The following is a 17,753-nucleotide window of genomic DNA, read 5'->3' as shown; positions in this document are numbered from 1 at the left end:
ATGTTGCTTAAAATTCATAATATTGTTCCTAAGGGAGATGATCTTAGCGGGAGGACGATACTTGGAAATAAAAGCACCTTTACACTTATTCCATGAATCAGTACTATTTTTAGGCAAAGATGAAAATCAAGTTTTAGCACGATCTCGTAGAGAGAACGGAAATAGCTATTAACAATATCATTATCCACATCTTTCTTCTTTTGCATATCACACAACTCAACGAAATTATTTAGATGGGATGCGACATCTTCATTAGGAAGGCCAGAAAATTGATCTTTCATAACAGGATTCAGCAAAGCGGCATTAATTTCATAAGATTCTGCACGAGTGGCGGGAGCAATCGGAGTACTAATAAAATCATTATTATTAGTATTGGAAAGTCACACAATTTGGTGTTCTTTTGAGTCATCGTGACAAAGCAAGCAATCAAACACACGAGTAAACAAAAAGCAAGTGAAAAGACGAACAGAAGAAGGGCGGATAAAAAGGCAAATCTTTTTGAAAATCGTTTTAGAAGTGGGGGAGAGGAAAATGAGAGGCGAATGGAGAATAATGTAAGGCAATAGATGGGAGTTTATGATGGGTACTTGGTAGGCTTGACGTAGATCTCCCTGGCAAGGGCGCCAGAAATTCTTCCTGCTACTTCTTGAGCTTGCGTTGGTTTTCCCTTGAAGAGGAAAGGGTGATGCAGCACAGTAGAGATAAGTATTTCCCTCATTTAAGAACCAAGGTATCAATCCAGTAGGAGAAACGTGCAAGTGCCCAATAGATGCACCTGCACAAACAATCAAACACTTGCACCCAACGCGATAAAGGGGTTGTCACTCCCTTCACGATCACTTGCAAAGGTGAGATCTGATAGAGATAGATAGAACTAAACAAAAGATAAAATATTTTGGGGTTTTTTTTTGATTTATAGATCTGGAAATAAAAGATTGCAAAATAGTAGATTGAAAACTAATATGATGGAAAATAGACCCGGGGGACATAGGTTTCACTAGAGGCTTCTCTCATGAAGCCAAATAATACGGTGGGTAAACAAATTACTGTCGAGCAATTGATAGAAAAGCGGAAAGTTATGACAATATCCAAGGCAATGATTATGCAATATAGGCATCACATCCGTGTCAAGTAGACCGACTCCTGCCTGCATGATAGAGGCGAGGGTGTCCTGATCTTTCAAGGAGATGATAACTATCGATTTGGTGGAGAAGACTTTGACGATCCGACTACAAACGTGCACAACGTTGCGCCTTAGCAATCGCTAAACCAACTCCGAGAGGTTATTGACCACGCCGGAGCACGATCAACCTGACCACGAAGGTCTATTCCTGCAAGCAATCTAAAAACAAGCAAGAATATGATAAAGCAATCTGAATATTGCGAATATATATGAAGTATTGATAAAGGTGGGGATCCGTAAGCGGTCTTGGTCTGGTCGTTGGACACAAACGAAGTACACGAAGTTGCAATGGCTAACTTTTAACTAAACAAATCCCAAGGAAAAAGCTACTAGATGGATCTACTTATATAGGAGCAAGGGGTGGCGGCCAAGGAGGTGGAAGGACGTCCCAAGGCAGCCTAAAACTAATCCTAGGTCGTACAGGGCTCATGGGCCCAAGTGGAGGTGATACAACACCTTTGGACTTGTTGTTTGACTCGGATTCTACTGCAGCGTCAGCTTGTTTCATCGATATCTCAATGCTCCAGACGAATTTGGAGGTGCATCCAATTGGGTTGGAAAGAGCACGAAATCTACTTTCCAACAAAAAAAGAATCACCCAATTCGGAGTCTGTATGAAAAAGTTGTTGGCGTTTTGAGTCAGGTATGTCTGTGCAGTCCGAATCTGAATCCAGAACGTGAGAGACTTGGACTCTATCTTCTCTTGGTCCAAAAGTGACGTGAGAGGACTTTTTGAACATAACCTAAACTTCTCCTTTTCCCTTATCTTCATATGTGGATTGTACAAATGTCCCATACACCTGCAATTAGACAAAACACAAAAGTGTGTGAAGTATTTTTGTTCTGGATAACATTAATAGATTATTGAATAGTTTGCACTGGAAATCACCTGACAAATATGCATGTATGCAATATTTTTGGTCCTATCCTAGGTATTCATGTCCTCATCATCCTCCCCTTCTTGAAAACAAAGCCGTCCTCGGCGTTGCTTAATCTGAAATGTGGCTAAAAAAAGAGACAAGGTGTACATGTTGTATATGTATATGTCATCCATTTTTACTTCCCTTGATTTTTGCACATATGACACATGTATACATGAGTAACTTTCATAGATCATAAAATATAAAGCCAAGATATTATCATAAGTAGAAGGCATGAAAATATTGCAACTCAGTTTGCACATATAAGTGAAGCTCTTATTCATCTCAAAAGATTGACAATATTCATCATTAAACCATCCCAACATTAGTGAATAAACCTTACGTGCATCAAATTTACATGCTACAACATGCTTAAATAAGAAAACATGCAATAAGTCATTTGACACTGAATGATCACCAAGATTAGAGGTCATATCAAAATGATTAAACATTGGCACAATTATTTTAACATGTATTTGATCCAAATCTGATTTATTTCCTGATTCACATGGTTCTTTGACATCAACAGTTAATTCAATGGGCGCACTCAAAATTGTTGGTATTTCAGTTGTTTGATCATATGATGCATTCATGATAGTAACATGATTCTCTAAAATAGGTGGCGTGCTCAAATCAACAGGTAACTCAACACATGATGTATTTAAGTTAATTAGGCATGCATCATTCTCATGTGAAGTTATATCATCAATACCTTTACTGTTACCTTGTTGCAAAGACGTAGCTGATGTAGGTATGGACAATGACAATGTACCATACACTTGAGATGATGTCGCACTCACAATCTAAGGTGTGGCTGCTCTAGTAGGTACAACGATGGAGGAATCAACCGATGGTAGTGAGCATGAATTGGAATAGTAGTTGTTGTAGTCACCCAATGCATCCTCCTGTAACTGTCTCTCAAAGGTACAAGCATGAACATACATACCAGTAATGCAACGAGGAATATACTGAAATCTTGCCTGAATATCATGTTTCAAACCACCAAAAAATCTATTCATTGTATCATCCTCAGATTCTTCTATGTCACAATGATGCATATAAGATTTGAACTCTTGGTAGTAAGCATGAACAGTGTTGTTGCCTTGTTTAAATTGTTCAAATTTGTGAAGCAATTCACGACGATGGTAAGGAGGGAAAATTTGTTATCTCATTACATCTTTCAAATATTTCCAAGTTGTGGGTTGGTTATCAATGTTTTTCTTACAATGCACACTCCACCAAACAGAAGCAAAACCAGTAAATGCTCTAGTGGCAGCTCGTACTCCCTCAAGTTCAGAAAAGTCATGGTAACTAAAAACTTGTTCTACTTCAAGCTCCCAAGCTAGATAAATAGCAGGATTAAATCTACCCTCAAATGACGGTAAAGAGATAACCTGGCCATGTGCTTGTGTGTGTTGTCCCAACTCTCGTGATGGTGAAGATGTGTCTGTCGTCCAAGAACTTCTATCTCCGGAACCTGTCATGATTAGTAGAAACAAGAAACAAAATTCAAGAATAATGTTCCTATGAACTACTAGTATGTGGTTGTAAAGTGGTCACAGTAAAGCAAATATCAATATCTTACAAGTTCTTACCATGCGGCAGGTGGTGACAGGCAACCAGCGGTGTCAAATAACTCCGAACATTGTGTAAAGCGATTGCCAGGGAAACGTACGTATACACTGTGTAGAAATATGTGGAGCTGGGTTGGCTATATATGGTAGCAAAAGATTAGCAATAATCAATTCAAAGATGCAATGTTGAATAAACGCTCAACGACGGTACTGTGCTTGTCCTAGCCTAGACCGGACTACAGACGCGAGCCTAGAATACTAATGAGGTCACGGCGTAGCACAACTAGCATTAATAAAGGATACTAAGTAGCTTTGGATAGCAAGATATAAGTGAAGATCACAACGACAGTAAAGATAATGATGAAAAACAACTGCCAAGCAGGATATGCAACTACTCTCTCTCCAACTTTCCTCTTGAAAAGTTTGAGCCAATTTTCTAATAACTTTTTTCAAAGAATGCTACTAACTCAAGCTTTCCAAGGAAAAAAGAATTACTCAACTCCGAATTGATATGAGGAGTCAAAGAATTCTAAAACTGGCCTGAAAAACTGGAACAAACTGTATGCGCGAACTTCGGAGGGCAAAAAGACCTATTTAGAAGCCGATTTTGAGATGCCAAATATTGAACTAGCTTTTGCAACTATTTAGATGCGTCTCGTCGCTAGCTTTAATTTGAGTACTCGTGAAGCCAAAATGGACTTCATATGAAAAAGATATGCCTGTTTTACAGAACACTACGCAAAACAGATTCCAATCCGAATTCAGGTACGAGATTGATTCTAGATAGATCCGAAATTTTTTTTATTCTCTTTTTTTCTCTCACTTTTTTTCATTTTCTTTCTCTCCTTTTTCTCTCTCACTTTTTTTCTCTCTTTTTTTTCTCTCTGCCTTTTTTTCTCTCTCCCTCTTTCCAAAACAAACTAGATAAGATGCAGATTGGATCAAGCGAAGATGTGGACGATCTCAACTATGATTATGACACAGTGGGTAGCACGTGTTGGAAATTGATGGATGTGTGGTGGACAGCGGAAGGGATAACGATGCAGCGGCGGCGTGAATAATGTGAACAGAACTCGAAACTCTAAACGAACAAGACACTAAGACCAACAACTCGACACGACGATGCAACCGATAATTCAATTATGCAAGCAATGAAAAGAAAATTGTAAAGGCATAGACTGGCTTGGACAAAGGATGAATAGATCTAACTTTTTTGGTGTCTTTTTCTTGGAAACTAGGTAAGAAAATAAATCTAATCTAGGAAAAACTAGAAATTCTCACCGAGCAACCTGAAAAACTGATACCACTTGATAGAGGCAAGGGTTTCCCGATCTTTTGATGAGATGATAACTATCGATTTGGTGGAGACGAATTTGACGATCCGACTACAAACGTGCACGACGTTGCGCCTTAGCAATCGCTAAACCAACTCCGAGAGGGTATTGACCACGCCGGAGCACGATCAACCTGACCACGAAGGTCTATTCCTGCAAGCAATCGAAAAAACTGCAAGAATATGATAAAGCAATCTGAATATTGCAAATATATATGAAGTATTGATAAAGGTGGGGATCCGTAAGCGGTCTTGGTCTGGTCGTTGGACACAAACGAAGTACACGAAGTTGCAATGGCTAACTTTTAACTAAAGAAATCCCAAGGAAAAAGCTACTAGATGGATCTACTTATATAGGAGCAAGGGGTGGCGGCCAAGGAGGTGGAAGGACGTCCCAAGTAAGCCTAAAACTAACCCTAGGTCGTACAAGGCTCATGGGCCCAAGTGGAGGTGATGCAACACCTTTGGACTTGTTGTTTGACTCGAATTCTGCTGCTACATCAGATTGTTTCGTCGATATCTCAATACTCCGGACGAATTTGAAGGTGCATCCAATTGGGTTGGAAAGAGCACAAAATCTACTTTCCAACAAAAAATGAATCACCCAATTCGGAGTCCGTATGAAAAAGTTGTTGGCGTTTTGAGTCAGGTATGTCTGTGCAGTCCGAATCTGAATCCAGAACGTGAGAGACTTGGACTTTATCTTCTCTTAGCCCAAAAGTGACGTGAGAGGACTTTTTGAACAGAACCTAAACTTCTCCTTTTCCCTTATCTTCATATGTGGATTATACAAATGTCCCATAAACCTGCAATTAGACGAAACACAAAAGTGTGTGAAGTATTTTTGTTCTGGATAACATAAATAGATTATTGAATAGTTTGCACTAGAAATCACCTGACAAATATGCATGTATGCAATATTTTTGGTCGTATCCAAGGTAGTCAAGTCCTCATCACTGCATCTACTACTATTACTCCACACATCGACCGCTATCCAACATGCATCTAGAGTATTAAGTTCATAAAGAACGGAGTAACGCCTTAAGTAAGATGACATGATATAGAGGAATAAATTCAAGCAATATGATGAAAACCCCATCTTTTATCCTTGATGGCAACAATTCAATATGTGTCTGATAAGTGCATTTCCTATTCATATTTTGGCACACAAACACACCATTTATTGTGATCCAACGATCCATTCTTGTTATGAACTATGATATATTTGAATGAAAATCATATAAAAGATCATTTACTCGTCATTTGATTATTTGCAGAAAAGTGTGCAAAGGCACTATAAACTTCAAGATTCGGACAAATTGGCTATTGAGAAGAGAGAAGGGCACGAAAGAAGTGAAGAAAGGGACTTGAGCGAGAAGAATTGAAGTAATCAAGGGGCCAAGCTATAGATGGCAGGACCAACTTGGGAAGAAAGAAGAGAAATAGCAGGGCCAAATCGTAAAGTGGCAGAACAGAGGAGGGGATCAAAATCCCTAGCGCAGCCTAAATTCCCTTTGGGCCTGGCACACATCTCTCTCCCTCACCCCTCCTTCTCCACTACCGGCCGTCGCCGCGGCTAGGCCGGCGTGGCGGTGCGCCACCGCGCCACCAGCACACCCACCACACGCCACCAAATCCATCCACCATCGCCACCATCTCCAGCCACCTCCACACCTCGCGCGCCGGACCAGACAAGAGGGTCACGGGCGTCTGGTCCTCCGCGTGAGCGCCCCCATGTTGCTGATCTTCTTCTCCAACTGCCGTTGCTCCTCCCCTCGCCCCTTCTGCTGCTGCTCTTCCCTGCTTCTGCTTCCTATGCCTTGCTGCTGCTCCTAACTTGCTGCTCGCTGCTGCTGCTTCTTCATCCTCAAATCTGCTGCTACACTTCTCTGAATTTGAATCTTGCTGCTGCTGCTGCTCTCTCTCTCTCTCTCTCTCTCTCTCTCTCTCTCTCTCTCTCTCTATTGCGAACTTTAGAAGTGTAATAATGTTCAGAATTGTGTAATGTCCAGGGTTGTGTAATATTCAGACTGGTATAATATAGTACTTGTTATGTTGGATCTGACTTGTTGATGCCCTCTTAATTTGGGAGGTGATTGATCTATCAGAATCTGCTTATGAGTATTAGTATTTTGCTAGCATGTATGTGTGTTCACCCTGTGTATTTCTACTTCCAGTACTAGTTAACTTTGTGTGTGTTTAATTTTCAGTCTCTGTGATAGCTTCGTCTCTGTGACAAATATGTTTGTAATGTGACCCATATCCATTCTGCTATATGTGTTCATGTCCTGTTTTTCCTTTGTGTTACTATTTTAGTTTCTCATGCAAATAAAAATAATACCAAAAAGACAGAGAGTATAATCTGAACCTCCATTTGCTTCTTTTCATTTACTTTGTCTGTTGATTTTCTGGAACTGTCTTAGATAGCTTAGGTTTATTTTCCTGCTATCATCACCCGAATCATGTTACCTAGCTTTAGTCTTGTGCCGTCGTTGATCGTCTAGTCCCTGTGGAGAATTCAACATCCATAGTTTGGGTGTAAAAACCCTACTGTACTTACAAAACGATCATTTTGGCGCCATTGCCGGGGGCTAGCGTCGTGCGACCGTGTTAGGCTATAGACTAGGTTTTGCTTCTGTTTCTATCTGGTGCCATATATTTGTGATATATCTCTTACCCCTAACCACTGTTCCAGTTATCTTCTCTTTCTTTTCTTGTTCATTTTGTAGGTTGAATTGTCTTCTTGGAAATGGCATTCTACTCAGATAATCATGCTTATGCAAGCAACACTACAAATAGCACGGAAAGTATTCAAGAACTGATAAGTAAGATTTCCCATCGATTAGATGATTTAGCTCGGCAGCGAGAAGTAGTTTTTGAGGATAGGCCTAGCTCTTATGATCCTTATTCTAGAGGCCATCCTTATGTTGCTCCTACATGCCATATCTGTGGATTTCAGGGCCATTCACCCGCTGAATGTCAGCGTGGTTACTCTCACCCTCCCGATTGTTTTGGCATGAGCTTCGCCCCACAGCCTAGCTCATACCAAAACAATTACTCATATGGGTGGCCTGAAAACCAGAATATGTCATATAGGAACAACAGCCCTGAGAACTCATCGTTTGCCTCTAGTTATCAATTGCAGGGAATTGGGTACAATGAGGAGAGCAACAACTATGCACCACAACAGTTTTATTCAGCTCCTATTCATATACCTCAGAACCAGGAGATGTTGCCAATGGAGTTAAATGGTCCTCCATTTGGTCAACCAACACCTTCAACACAAGTGCCCACACAAGATGATTTTGACGATATAGACAAGCTCACATTGCTTAGTCTCGAGTTCACTTGGAGTGCTGAAGATGATCCAATCAGGCCGGTGATACTAGAGGAAATGAAGAAGATCAAGAGTGGAAAAGAGTTAGTGGAGGAAGTAAGGAAGATTGAGAAGAACATCAACGCTGGCGGCACTATTTCTTCACAGCTAGAGCTGAGTATTTCAGGGATATCCCTTGAGGTGTGTGAGTTTCCAACACCGTCACATCCAGCTGAGCAAGATAGCAAGAGCCCAGAGGAAGAGATACCTCAGATTGAAGAAGATCAACTCAAAGACAAGGAACAAGAGGATCCAGAGCTCGAAAGCCCAAGCAATCAAGTTGAAGATTCATCATCTATTACTCTTGAAGAAGTAGAAGAAGCTGTTGTAGTTGAAGATGAAGAACGAGAAATTCATTTGCCTATTGTCATACAAGAGCGTAATGTAGCAGGTTTATCTAATCCTCTTGATGACATGCGTCCATATGATCTGTTTGCTACTACTTTGCATTGCATGATGCCATCTGTTAAAGTAGATTTGAAAAAGTATTTGCTTGGATATGATCATATATACCCTGTTAGTGGCATTACTCACATTAGTGTTGATGACAGTTACTTTCCTCGTGCTAGACGTATGCTTAATGAAACATTTCATTCTCATGCTAGAATCATGCTTAATGAAACATATCATCCACATGCTAGTATTGAGCTTGCTGATTCCGACCATCCTAAACATGTGCTTTATAGCTATGCTTATGTAATTGGATATTCGATTGATGACTTGGAGGGCATTGTCCCTACCACTTGCATTGTCTCTTTCGTTGAGTGCTCTTTTAGGTTCTTGCTTGTGCACAAATCACTTCATGCTGACCAGGTTCGAGGTGACATTCCTTGGGACCCTGGTGGACTCAGAGCATGGTGAAGAGGAGAAGCAAGGGGCACACACGAAGAAGAGTGAAGCTGGAGCAGGCATGAGGATAGAGAAGCAAAAGGAGAGGAGCTGCAGTTGGTGAGGTGATCGAGAGTGCTACATCATCAAAGCCCGGTGAGTTGTTTCATGACCCATTTTGAAATCATCATCCATTGATGCTTGCTGAATTAAATTGCTATTTGGGTTGCTTGTGCCATTTCTTAAATGTTGTCCCACTGAATTTCACCTTTGACATATGGTGCTTGATGAGAATATGCGAACTGATTGTTGAATGCCCTGTAAACTAGTGATCTACACCCTGTTTGCTTTGCTGAAAGTAGTGAAAGCTATTAGTTTTGAGTGCTCAAATCCCTAGTGCACTAGTAAACTTAATCATTTTCTGCTTTTACCTTGATACACTCAGATCATTAAGTGTTAGATGATGAGTTTGTGCCTATTGTGTTCCCATTGAGAGCAATCACTTTACCACTATGGACTAGTATGCTATGTTCCCTGGATCGGTGGCATGTGAACCAGACATGGAGAAGTGATGATTCATGTTTTTGTGCTTATGCGTTATTCATTTAAGATAAGTAATAATGAATAAATAAGTCTAACTACCTACAGTAGCATGTCATGTTTCCTGGATCGGTGGCATGTGAAATCAGGTTAGCTTGGGCAGTAATTAATAATAAAAATTGTAATTGTCAAACCAGGTGTATACCAAGTTCTCTGGATCGGTGGTATGTTCCTTTGGGGAGACAAACAAAAAAATTGGTCGAGCCAGGTGTATAGCATGTTCTCGGGATCGGTGGTATGTTCCTTTGGTGAGACCGATAAAATATTATCATTACTTCCTTCAAATTCAATAAGTGCTTCAACCATAATGTTATGTTCTGGATAATAAGTTTTTTCTGGGATCATGCTCTCTTTAGGAACCCTTTGGCACAATCAGCATTTGAACTTGTTGATCCACTTTTATCATTGTAAAAGTTTAAAATAATAGAGTCTACTAGTATCCTATTGCTTTGTAGCACTCTTAACCATAGATTTTCACTAGCGAAGTTCAAAGCATGCATTGTTTGGAGATCTACTTCACTGGGACATCCTCCAGTCAGTTCGCCGTTCACTACCTTGCTCCTGTCAAATGCCTTTACTTGAGGACAAGTAAAGATTTAAGTGTGGGGGAACTTGATAAGTGCATTTCCTATTCCTATTTTGGCACACAAACACACCATTTATTGTGATCCAACGATCCATTCTTGTTATGAACTATGATATATTTGAATGAAAATCATATAAAAGATCATTTACTCGTCATTTGATTATTTTGCAGAAAAGTGCGCAAAGGCACTATAAACTTCAAGATTTGGACAAATTGGCTATTGAGAAGAGAGAAGGGCAGGAAAGAAGTGAAGAAAGGGACTTGAGCGAGAAGAATTGAAGTAATCAAGGGGCCAAGCTATAGATGGCAGGACCAACTTGGGAAGAAAGAAGAGAAATAGCAGGGCCAAATCGTAAAGTGGCAGAACAGAGGAGGGGATCAAAATCCCTAGCGCAGCCTCAATTCCCTTTGGGCCTGGCACACATCTCTCTCCCTCACCCCTCCTTCTCCACTACCGGCTGCCGTCGCGGCCAGGCCGGCGTGGCGGTGCGCCATCGCGCCACCAGCACACCCACCACACGCCACCAAATCCATCCACCATCTCCAGCCACCTCCACACCTCGCGCGCCGGACCAGACAAGAGGGTCACGGGCGTCTGGTCCTCCGCGTGAGTGCCCCCATGCTGCTGATCTTCTTCTCCAACTGCCGTTGCTCCTCCCCTCGCCCCTTCTGTTGCTGCTCTTCCCTGCTTCTGCTTCCTACGCCTTGCTGCTGCTCCTAACTTGCTGCTCGTTGCTGCTTCTTCTTCATCCTCAAATCTGCTGCTGCACTTCTCTGAATCTGAATCTTGCTGCTCTCTCTCTCTATTGCGAACTTTAGAAGTGTAATGTTCAGAATTGAGTAATGTCCAGGGTTGTGTTGTTATGTTGGATCTGACTTGTTGATGCCCTCTTAATTTGGGAGGTGATTGATCTATCAGAATCAGTATTAGTATTTTGCTAGCATGTATGTGTGTTCACCCTGTGTATTTCTACTTCCAGTACTAGTTAACTTTGTGTGTGTTTAATTTTCAGTCTCTGTGATAGCTCCGTCTCTGTGACAAATATGTTTGTAATGTGACCCATATCCATTCTGCTATATGTGTTCATGTCCTGTTTTTCCCTTTGTGTTACTGTTTTAGTTTCTCATGCAAATAAAAATAATACCAAAAAGACAAAAAGTATAATCTGAACCTCCCTTTGCTTCTTTTCATTTACTTTGTCTGTTGATTTTCTGGAACTGTCTTAGATAGCTTAGGTTTATTTTCCTGCTATCATCACCCGAATCATGTTACTTAGCTTTAGTCTTGCGCCGTTGCTGATCGTCTAGTCCTTGTGGAGAATTCGACATTCGTAGTTTGGGCATAAAAACCCCACTATACTCACAAATGATCAGTGTCTCGCTACCCCTACTTTTTCACTGGATGAAATCATGCAAGATTGAACCCAAAAGCTAAGCACCTCTCCCGTTGCAAGAAAAACCAATCTAGTTGGCCAAACCAAACCGATAATTCAAAGAGAAATACCAAGATATCAAATCATGCATATAAGAATTCAGAGAAGATTCAAATAATATTTATAGATAAGATGATTATAAGTACACAATTCATCGGATCTCGACAAACACACCGCAAAAGAAGATTACATCGGATAGATATCCAAGAACATCGAGGAGAACATGGTATTGAGAATCAAAGAGAGAGAAGAAGCCATCTAGCTACTAGCTATTGACCCGTAGGTCTATGGTAAACTACTCACGCATCACCGGAAGGGCAATAGAGTTGATGTAGATGCCCTCCGTGATCGAATCCCCCTCTGGCAGGATGCCGGAAAAGTCCCCAAGATGGGATCTCACTGGAGCAGAAGGTTGCGGCGGTGGATAAGTGTTTTCGTGGATGCTTCTTGTGGTTCTGGAATATATGTCAATATATAGGAGGAAGGGCTAGGTTAGAGGAGTCCCGAGAGGCCCACAAGGTAGGGGGGCGCCCCCCTAGGGCGCGCTCTCCACCCTTGCCGCCGCCTCGTGGCTCTTCTGGCTTGGACTCCAAGCCCCCTGGGTGTCTTCTGGTCCAAAAAAAATCATCATGAAGTTTTATTCCGTTTGGACTCCGTTTATTATTCCTTTTCTGCGAAGCTCAAAAACAAGGAAAAAACAGAAACTGGCATTGGGTTCTAGGTTGATAGGTTAGTCCCAAAAATAATATAAAATAGCATATTAATGCATATAAAACATCCAAAACAGATAATATAATAGCATGGAATAATCAAAAATTATAGATACGTTGGAGACGTATCACATGGTCTCAATTGAGACATGTATGTTCTAACTATTTTGATTTCAGAAATTTAAAGCCAAGGTTATACTCTGTTGAGAAAACCGATGATAGTATAATTGGTTTTTCAAAGACATCGGAGATAGAGTGCAAAACACAATGCATAGCCGAATGGGGTGATGTAAAATCTGAACCATTCGTTTGCTTAACTCCAAAGCCGTTCTCACAGTAAGATCAGCTAGAAAATAAACAGTTTACCTTCAATTCAAGCATGTGTAATCAAATATTTGATTTGTTGCTGAAAAATAATTACATAAGAATTCTTGATCACCATGTCAAGCCATCAATTCAAGGACGAATGTATTGCAGGTTGCATCATTCATTGAAACATAATTTTGAGGATTGCAACATGTTTCGTCAAATAGTTTAATCGGCAATTGATAAAGGACGATTGAAATTTGTTGAGACACCAAGAGATGACCAGTCTATTCTGATTGGTCCTGATGGTAAACGATTTTTGCATCGGCTACTTCAAGCCGATCCATTTAAACATGAGAAGGTAAAAACTGTGGATGATGGGATCAAGTTTTCAAGTAAAGAAGTTGTTCAAGAGCACAACAAAAATGTTCTTGAAGTCAGGAGTTCCATCAAGGTTGCACAGAAGATGCCAAGTACTGGGGGGGCAACACGAAAATCCAAAGATCAGTGCAAGCACAATCAAAGGAAGCAAAGGCCGAGGTAAGCACAAATGTGAAAAGCCGAAAGTCACTTTCACGCAGCTATTGGAAAAATATCAAAAAAGGAGTGAAGAGAAAAGTGCTTATCGGCCAAGAAATTCAAAAGCATTAAGATCACCCCTTAGGCGCAAATATAAGGATCGGTATTGACAAAGTGAGAACTTCAAACCATCTTCATATCCTTATTTTGGGCCGCCAATGCCAATGTCATGGATGCCTCCTGAAACGCCCACGATGAGGCTATATCTCCCACGTGTCGAGGCACGACTTAGAGGCATAACCGCATCGTGGTTTTGTCGCAAGAAGGGTCATCTTCACACAATCCCATGTAATGAACAAGAATGGGATAAAGAGTTGGCTTACAATCGCCACTTCACACAATACATAAATATCATCATACATCATCCAAAATACAATCATAAAGACCGACTACGGTCAAAATCCAGATGAAAATAAGACAACCCCAAATGCTAGATCCCCGATCGTCCCAACTGGGCTCCACTACTGATCATCAGGAAAAGACACATAGTAACGACCCCGTTCCTCGTCGAACTCCCACTTGAGATCGACGCCATCGACTGCACTGGCATCGCCGGCACCTGCAACTGTTTTGGAAGTATCTGTGAGTCACGGGACTCAGCAATCTCACACCCGCGAGATCAAGACTATTTAAGCTTGTAGGACAAGGAGGAGTAGTGAGGTGGAGCTGCAGCGGCAAAAGCATATATGGTGGCTAACTGCGCAAATGAGAGCGAGAAGAGAAGCAAAGGAACGGACGTCATCTAGCAATGACCAAGAAGTGATCCTGAACACCTACTTACGTCATACATAACTCAGACCGTGTTCACTTCCCGGACTCCGCCGAGAAGAGACCATCACGGCTACACACGCAGTTGATGTATTTTAATTGGGTCAAGTGACAAGTTATCTACAACCGGACATTAACAAATTCCCATCTGCCTCATAACCGCGGGCACGGCTTTCGAAAGATAATACCCTGCAGGGGTGTCCCAACTTAGCCCATCATAAGCTCTCACGGTCAACGAAGGATAAACCTTCTCCCGGAAAAACCCGATCAGTCTCGGAATCCCGGTTTACAAGACATCTCGACAATGGTAAAACAAGACCAGCAAAGCCGCCCGAATGTGCCGACAAATCCCGATAGGAGCTGCACATATCTCGTTCTCAGGGCACACCGGATTGTCCAAGCTTCCGATAGGCCAGTCCAGAGTTGCCCCTGGTGGCCACCGGCGACTGACAGTTTGGACCAATACTCAGAGGAGCACTGGCCCGGGGGTTTAAAGTAAAGATGACCCTCGGGCTCTAGAAAACCCGGGGGAAAAAGTTATAGGTCGCAAATGGTAAAACCAAGGTTGGGCCTTGCTGGAGGAGTTTTATTCAAGGCGAACTGTCAAGGGGGTCCCATAAATCACCCGACCGCGTAAGGAACGCAAACTCAAGGAACATAATCCCGGTATAACAGTAACTAGGGCGGCAAGAGTGGAACAAAACACCAGGCATAAGGCCGAGCCTTCCACCCTTTACCAAAATATATAAATGCATTAATTAAATAAGAGATATTGTGATATCCCAACATATCCATGTTCCGACATGGAACAAACTTCAACTTCACCTGCAACTAGCAACACTATAAGAGGGGCTGAGCAAAAGCGGTAACATAGCCAAACAACGGTTTGCTAGGAGAGGATGGTTAGGGGCTGGCATGGCTGAAATAGGAGACATGATATAGCAAGTGATAGGTAGCGAGCATGGCAATAGAGCGAACAACTAGCATAGCAAAGATAGAAGTGATTTCGAGGGGTGGTCATCTTGCCTGCAAGATTCTCAGAGTTGTCGAAAGCTTGATCCTCGTAAGCGTACTCGACAGGTTCCTCGTTCACGAACTCGTCTCCCGGATCTACCCAAGACAAGAACACAAACAAACGAAACCACAATCAACAACGAGAAATGCGCAAACACCATGATGCAAAACATGTATGATATGCAAGATATGATATGCGATGCATATGCGTGCTCCGGAAGGAAAAAGATGAACATGGCAGTAACTTGGCAAACCAAGCATGCTGGAAAGATGAGGTGATTTCGGTCGAAATCCATATAAAGATCACCGGAATCGGATGCGCGGTTTGCAAATGGCAAGCAAAACAAGAATGACACGAATCTGTGATAAACAGCAAGATAGCACCTAAAATGCAACAAGCAACAAGGCTACAGCACCCCAACATAGCAACAAAGTACATGGCAGTAATCTACAGGAGATGCTTGACAAAAGATGAACACTGAGCTACGGATAGTTCACAACATATCAAGCTCAAACAAGCATGGCAAAAGTGCAAAAGATTACAGGTTCACAGACTTAGTGAAAAACTGGACATGGCAGAAATCATCATCAGGTAGCAATGTTCAGAGCACGAAATCAACATGCTACAAGAACTTAACATAGCAAAACAAGGCATGGTAGTGTTCTACTAAATGCACATGACAAAATTCCCTTACTGACCATAAGCCAAAAAGGACCAGAAGGTATGATGGCAAGCATGTAAACATAGCAAGTTTCGTTATCCGGTTTCAGACTTAGCAGAAAACAGAGCATGGCAGAAATATTAATATGTAGGCCTCTTTGTGAGCTTGATGCACTCACTACAGATCAATGCATGACAAACCCAGCATACCTACAGCAAGATGGCATGTTTATGAAGCTATCCATGGCAAGAATAATTGCATAGCATATATGGATCAACTACAATAAGCTTGGCAAAAATGCATATCATGTTAAGAATCTGCCAAAAATATTTTATAGCAAAAGTAGATCAAGATTGAGTCATGCTATGGTACTCTAAAATTGCCACGAATGGATCAATTACAACTATAGCTACAAAACATTCTTACTGAACATCTCCAAAATATGCATGGATCTCTCTGTAGCATCAAGTTTACATGGCAACAAAATTACAGCAGACAAAGAAAATCACTAAGTCCCTGAAATCAGAATTATTACGGGACCTACTTTGCATGCTTGTGCTAGTTACCACAGAGATCACAAAAATACATGGACTATACCATTGGAAAGATGGCATGGCATACTTCAAAACACATCTAGAGCTCATGCTCAGAAGATGCACAGAATAAAAGATACAAAAATGACAAATCTCCAAGTTCTGATAAGAACCAGAGATTAACAGCAACTAGCCCTCTTCCAACGAAGATTTGGGCATGAAGATGACCTCTAATGAAAATGGTGCAATTGAATAAAATGAAGAGCATCACGAGGCGAACAAATTGACATATTACACGCGCGAATCGGAGCTACATGCACAAAGTTACGGCATCTCAAACAGGAGCACATGCTGATGAAAAATCGAGACTTAGAAAAAAATAGAGGCTCGGGGAAGTCAACGCCGTACAGAGATCTGGATCGGGCGAGGAGTTTGGGCTCGGGCTCCGGCTAGGAAGGTTGACGCCGGCGAGGCAGGGGACGACGGGGTCCGGCGCCGGCGAGGCGGCGGGTTCCCGAGGCGCGGCGGCGGCAGAGGAGTCCGGCGGGTCGGCGGGGCCGGCGGGCGAGCTCGTGGCGGCGGCGGCGGCCGGCCGGCGACGGGAGAGGCGGCGGAGGCGCGGGCCGGAGGGCCGGGAGCGGGCCGGCGGGCCTCGGCGGCGGCGTGGTGGAGGCGCGCCACGTGGCGGCGGCGGATTCGCCGGGGCGCGGCGGCGGACGTTGTCCGGCGCGGGCGGACGCGTCCGGCGGCGCGGTGGGAAAATTTCTAGGGTTTCGTCTGAGATTTCGTTTTTCGGGATGCCCACTTATAAATAGGTAGAGGGAGCTAGGAGACTTCAAATGAGGTGCGGTTTTCGCCCACACGATCGTGATCGAACGACCTAGAGCATGGAAGAGAGTTTGGTGGGTTTTGGGATGGTATTGGAGGGGGTTTTTGCTGGACACTCAAATGGACTTAGCGGAAGCCCGGTTAACCGTTGGAGTACCAAACGACCTCCGAATGGAACGAAACTTGACCGGTAGTCTCCGGGTGGTATAAGAAGACCACTTGACAAGCCTCGGTCCATTCCGAGAAAGTTTGACACACGCACACGAAAGAAAACTAGAGGGGTGCACCGGAGGAGATAGGAGCGCCGGATTGGAAAACGGACAACGGGGAAAATGCTCGGATGTATGAGACGAACACGTATGCGAATGCAATGCACATGATGACATGATATGAAAATGCATGACATGAAAAAATACAAAACGAAAGACAAAACCCGACAACGGAGGGAAAACATATCACATAGCCGGAAATGGCAAGAGTCGGAGTTACAAATATGGCAAGTTACATGCGGGGTGTTACA

General features: G+C 42.5%; 1 protein-coding gene across 9 annotated transcripts; it reads left to right on the top strand.

Moving 5' to 3' along the window:
- The first annotated feature begins 6,337 nt into the window (after nucleotides 1-6,337).
- Nucleotides 6,338-11,502, top strand: LOC123078268 (uncharacterized). 9 transcript variants are annotated; one of them, XR_006437294.1, is made up of 3 exons: nucleotides 6,338-8,777; nucleotides 9,200-9,370; nucleotides 10,572-11,502. XR_006437294.1 is itself a non-coding variant. In XM_044500718.1 (2 exons), exon 2 carries the CDS (start codon nucleotides 8,240-8,242, stop codon nucleotides 9,245-9,247), a length of 1,008 nt encoding a protein of 335 aa, XP_044356653.1. In that variant the 5' UTR covers nucleotides 6,338-7,835; nucleotides 8,156-8,239; the 3' UTR covers nucleotides 9,248-11,502. The 9 variants fall into 9 exon arrangements, 3 of the variants coding, with proteins under 3 accessions (XP_044356653.1, XP_044356652.1, XP_044356651.1); XR_006437293.1 differs by having other exon boundaries at nucleotides 9,952-11,502; XR_006437291.1 differs by adding an exon at nucleotides 9,952-10,049 and having other exon boundaries at nucleotides 6,338-9,370.
- Nucleotides 11,503-17,753: the final 6,251 nt, after the last annotated feature.

The sequence above is a fragment of the Triticum aestivum genome, chromosome 3D (assembly GCF_018294505.1).
Source record: "Triticum aestivum cultivar Chinese Spring chromosome 3D, IWGSC CS RefSeq v2.1, whole genome shotgun sequence".
NCBI lineage: Eukaryota > Viridiplantae > Streptophyta > Magnoliopsida > Poales > Poaceae > Triticum > Triticum aestivum.
The sequence above is the reverse complement of the archived record's forward strand: the minus strand, read 5'-3'. Positions and strand labels throughout refer to the sequence as shown.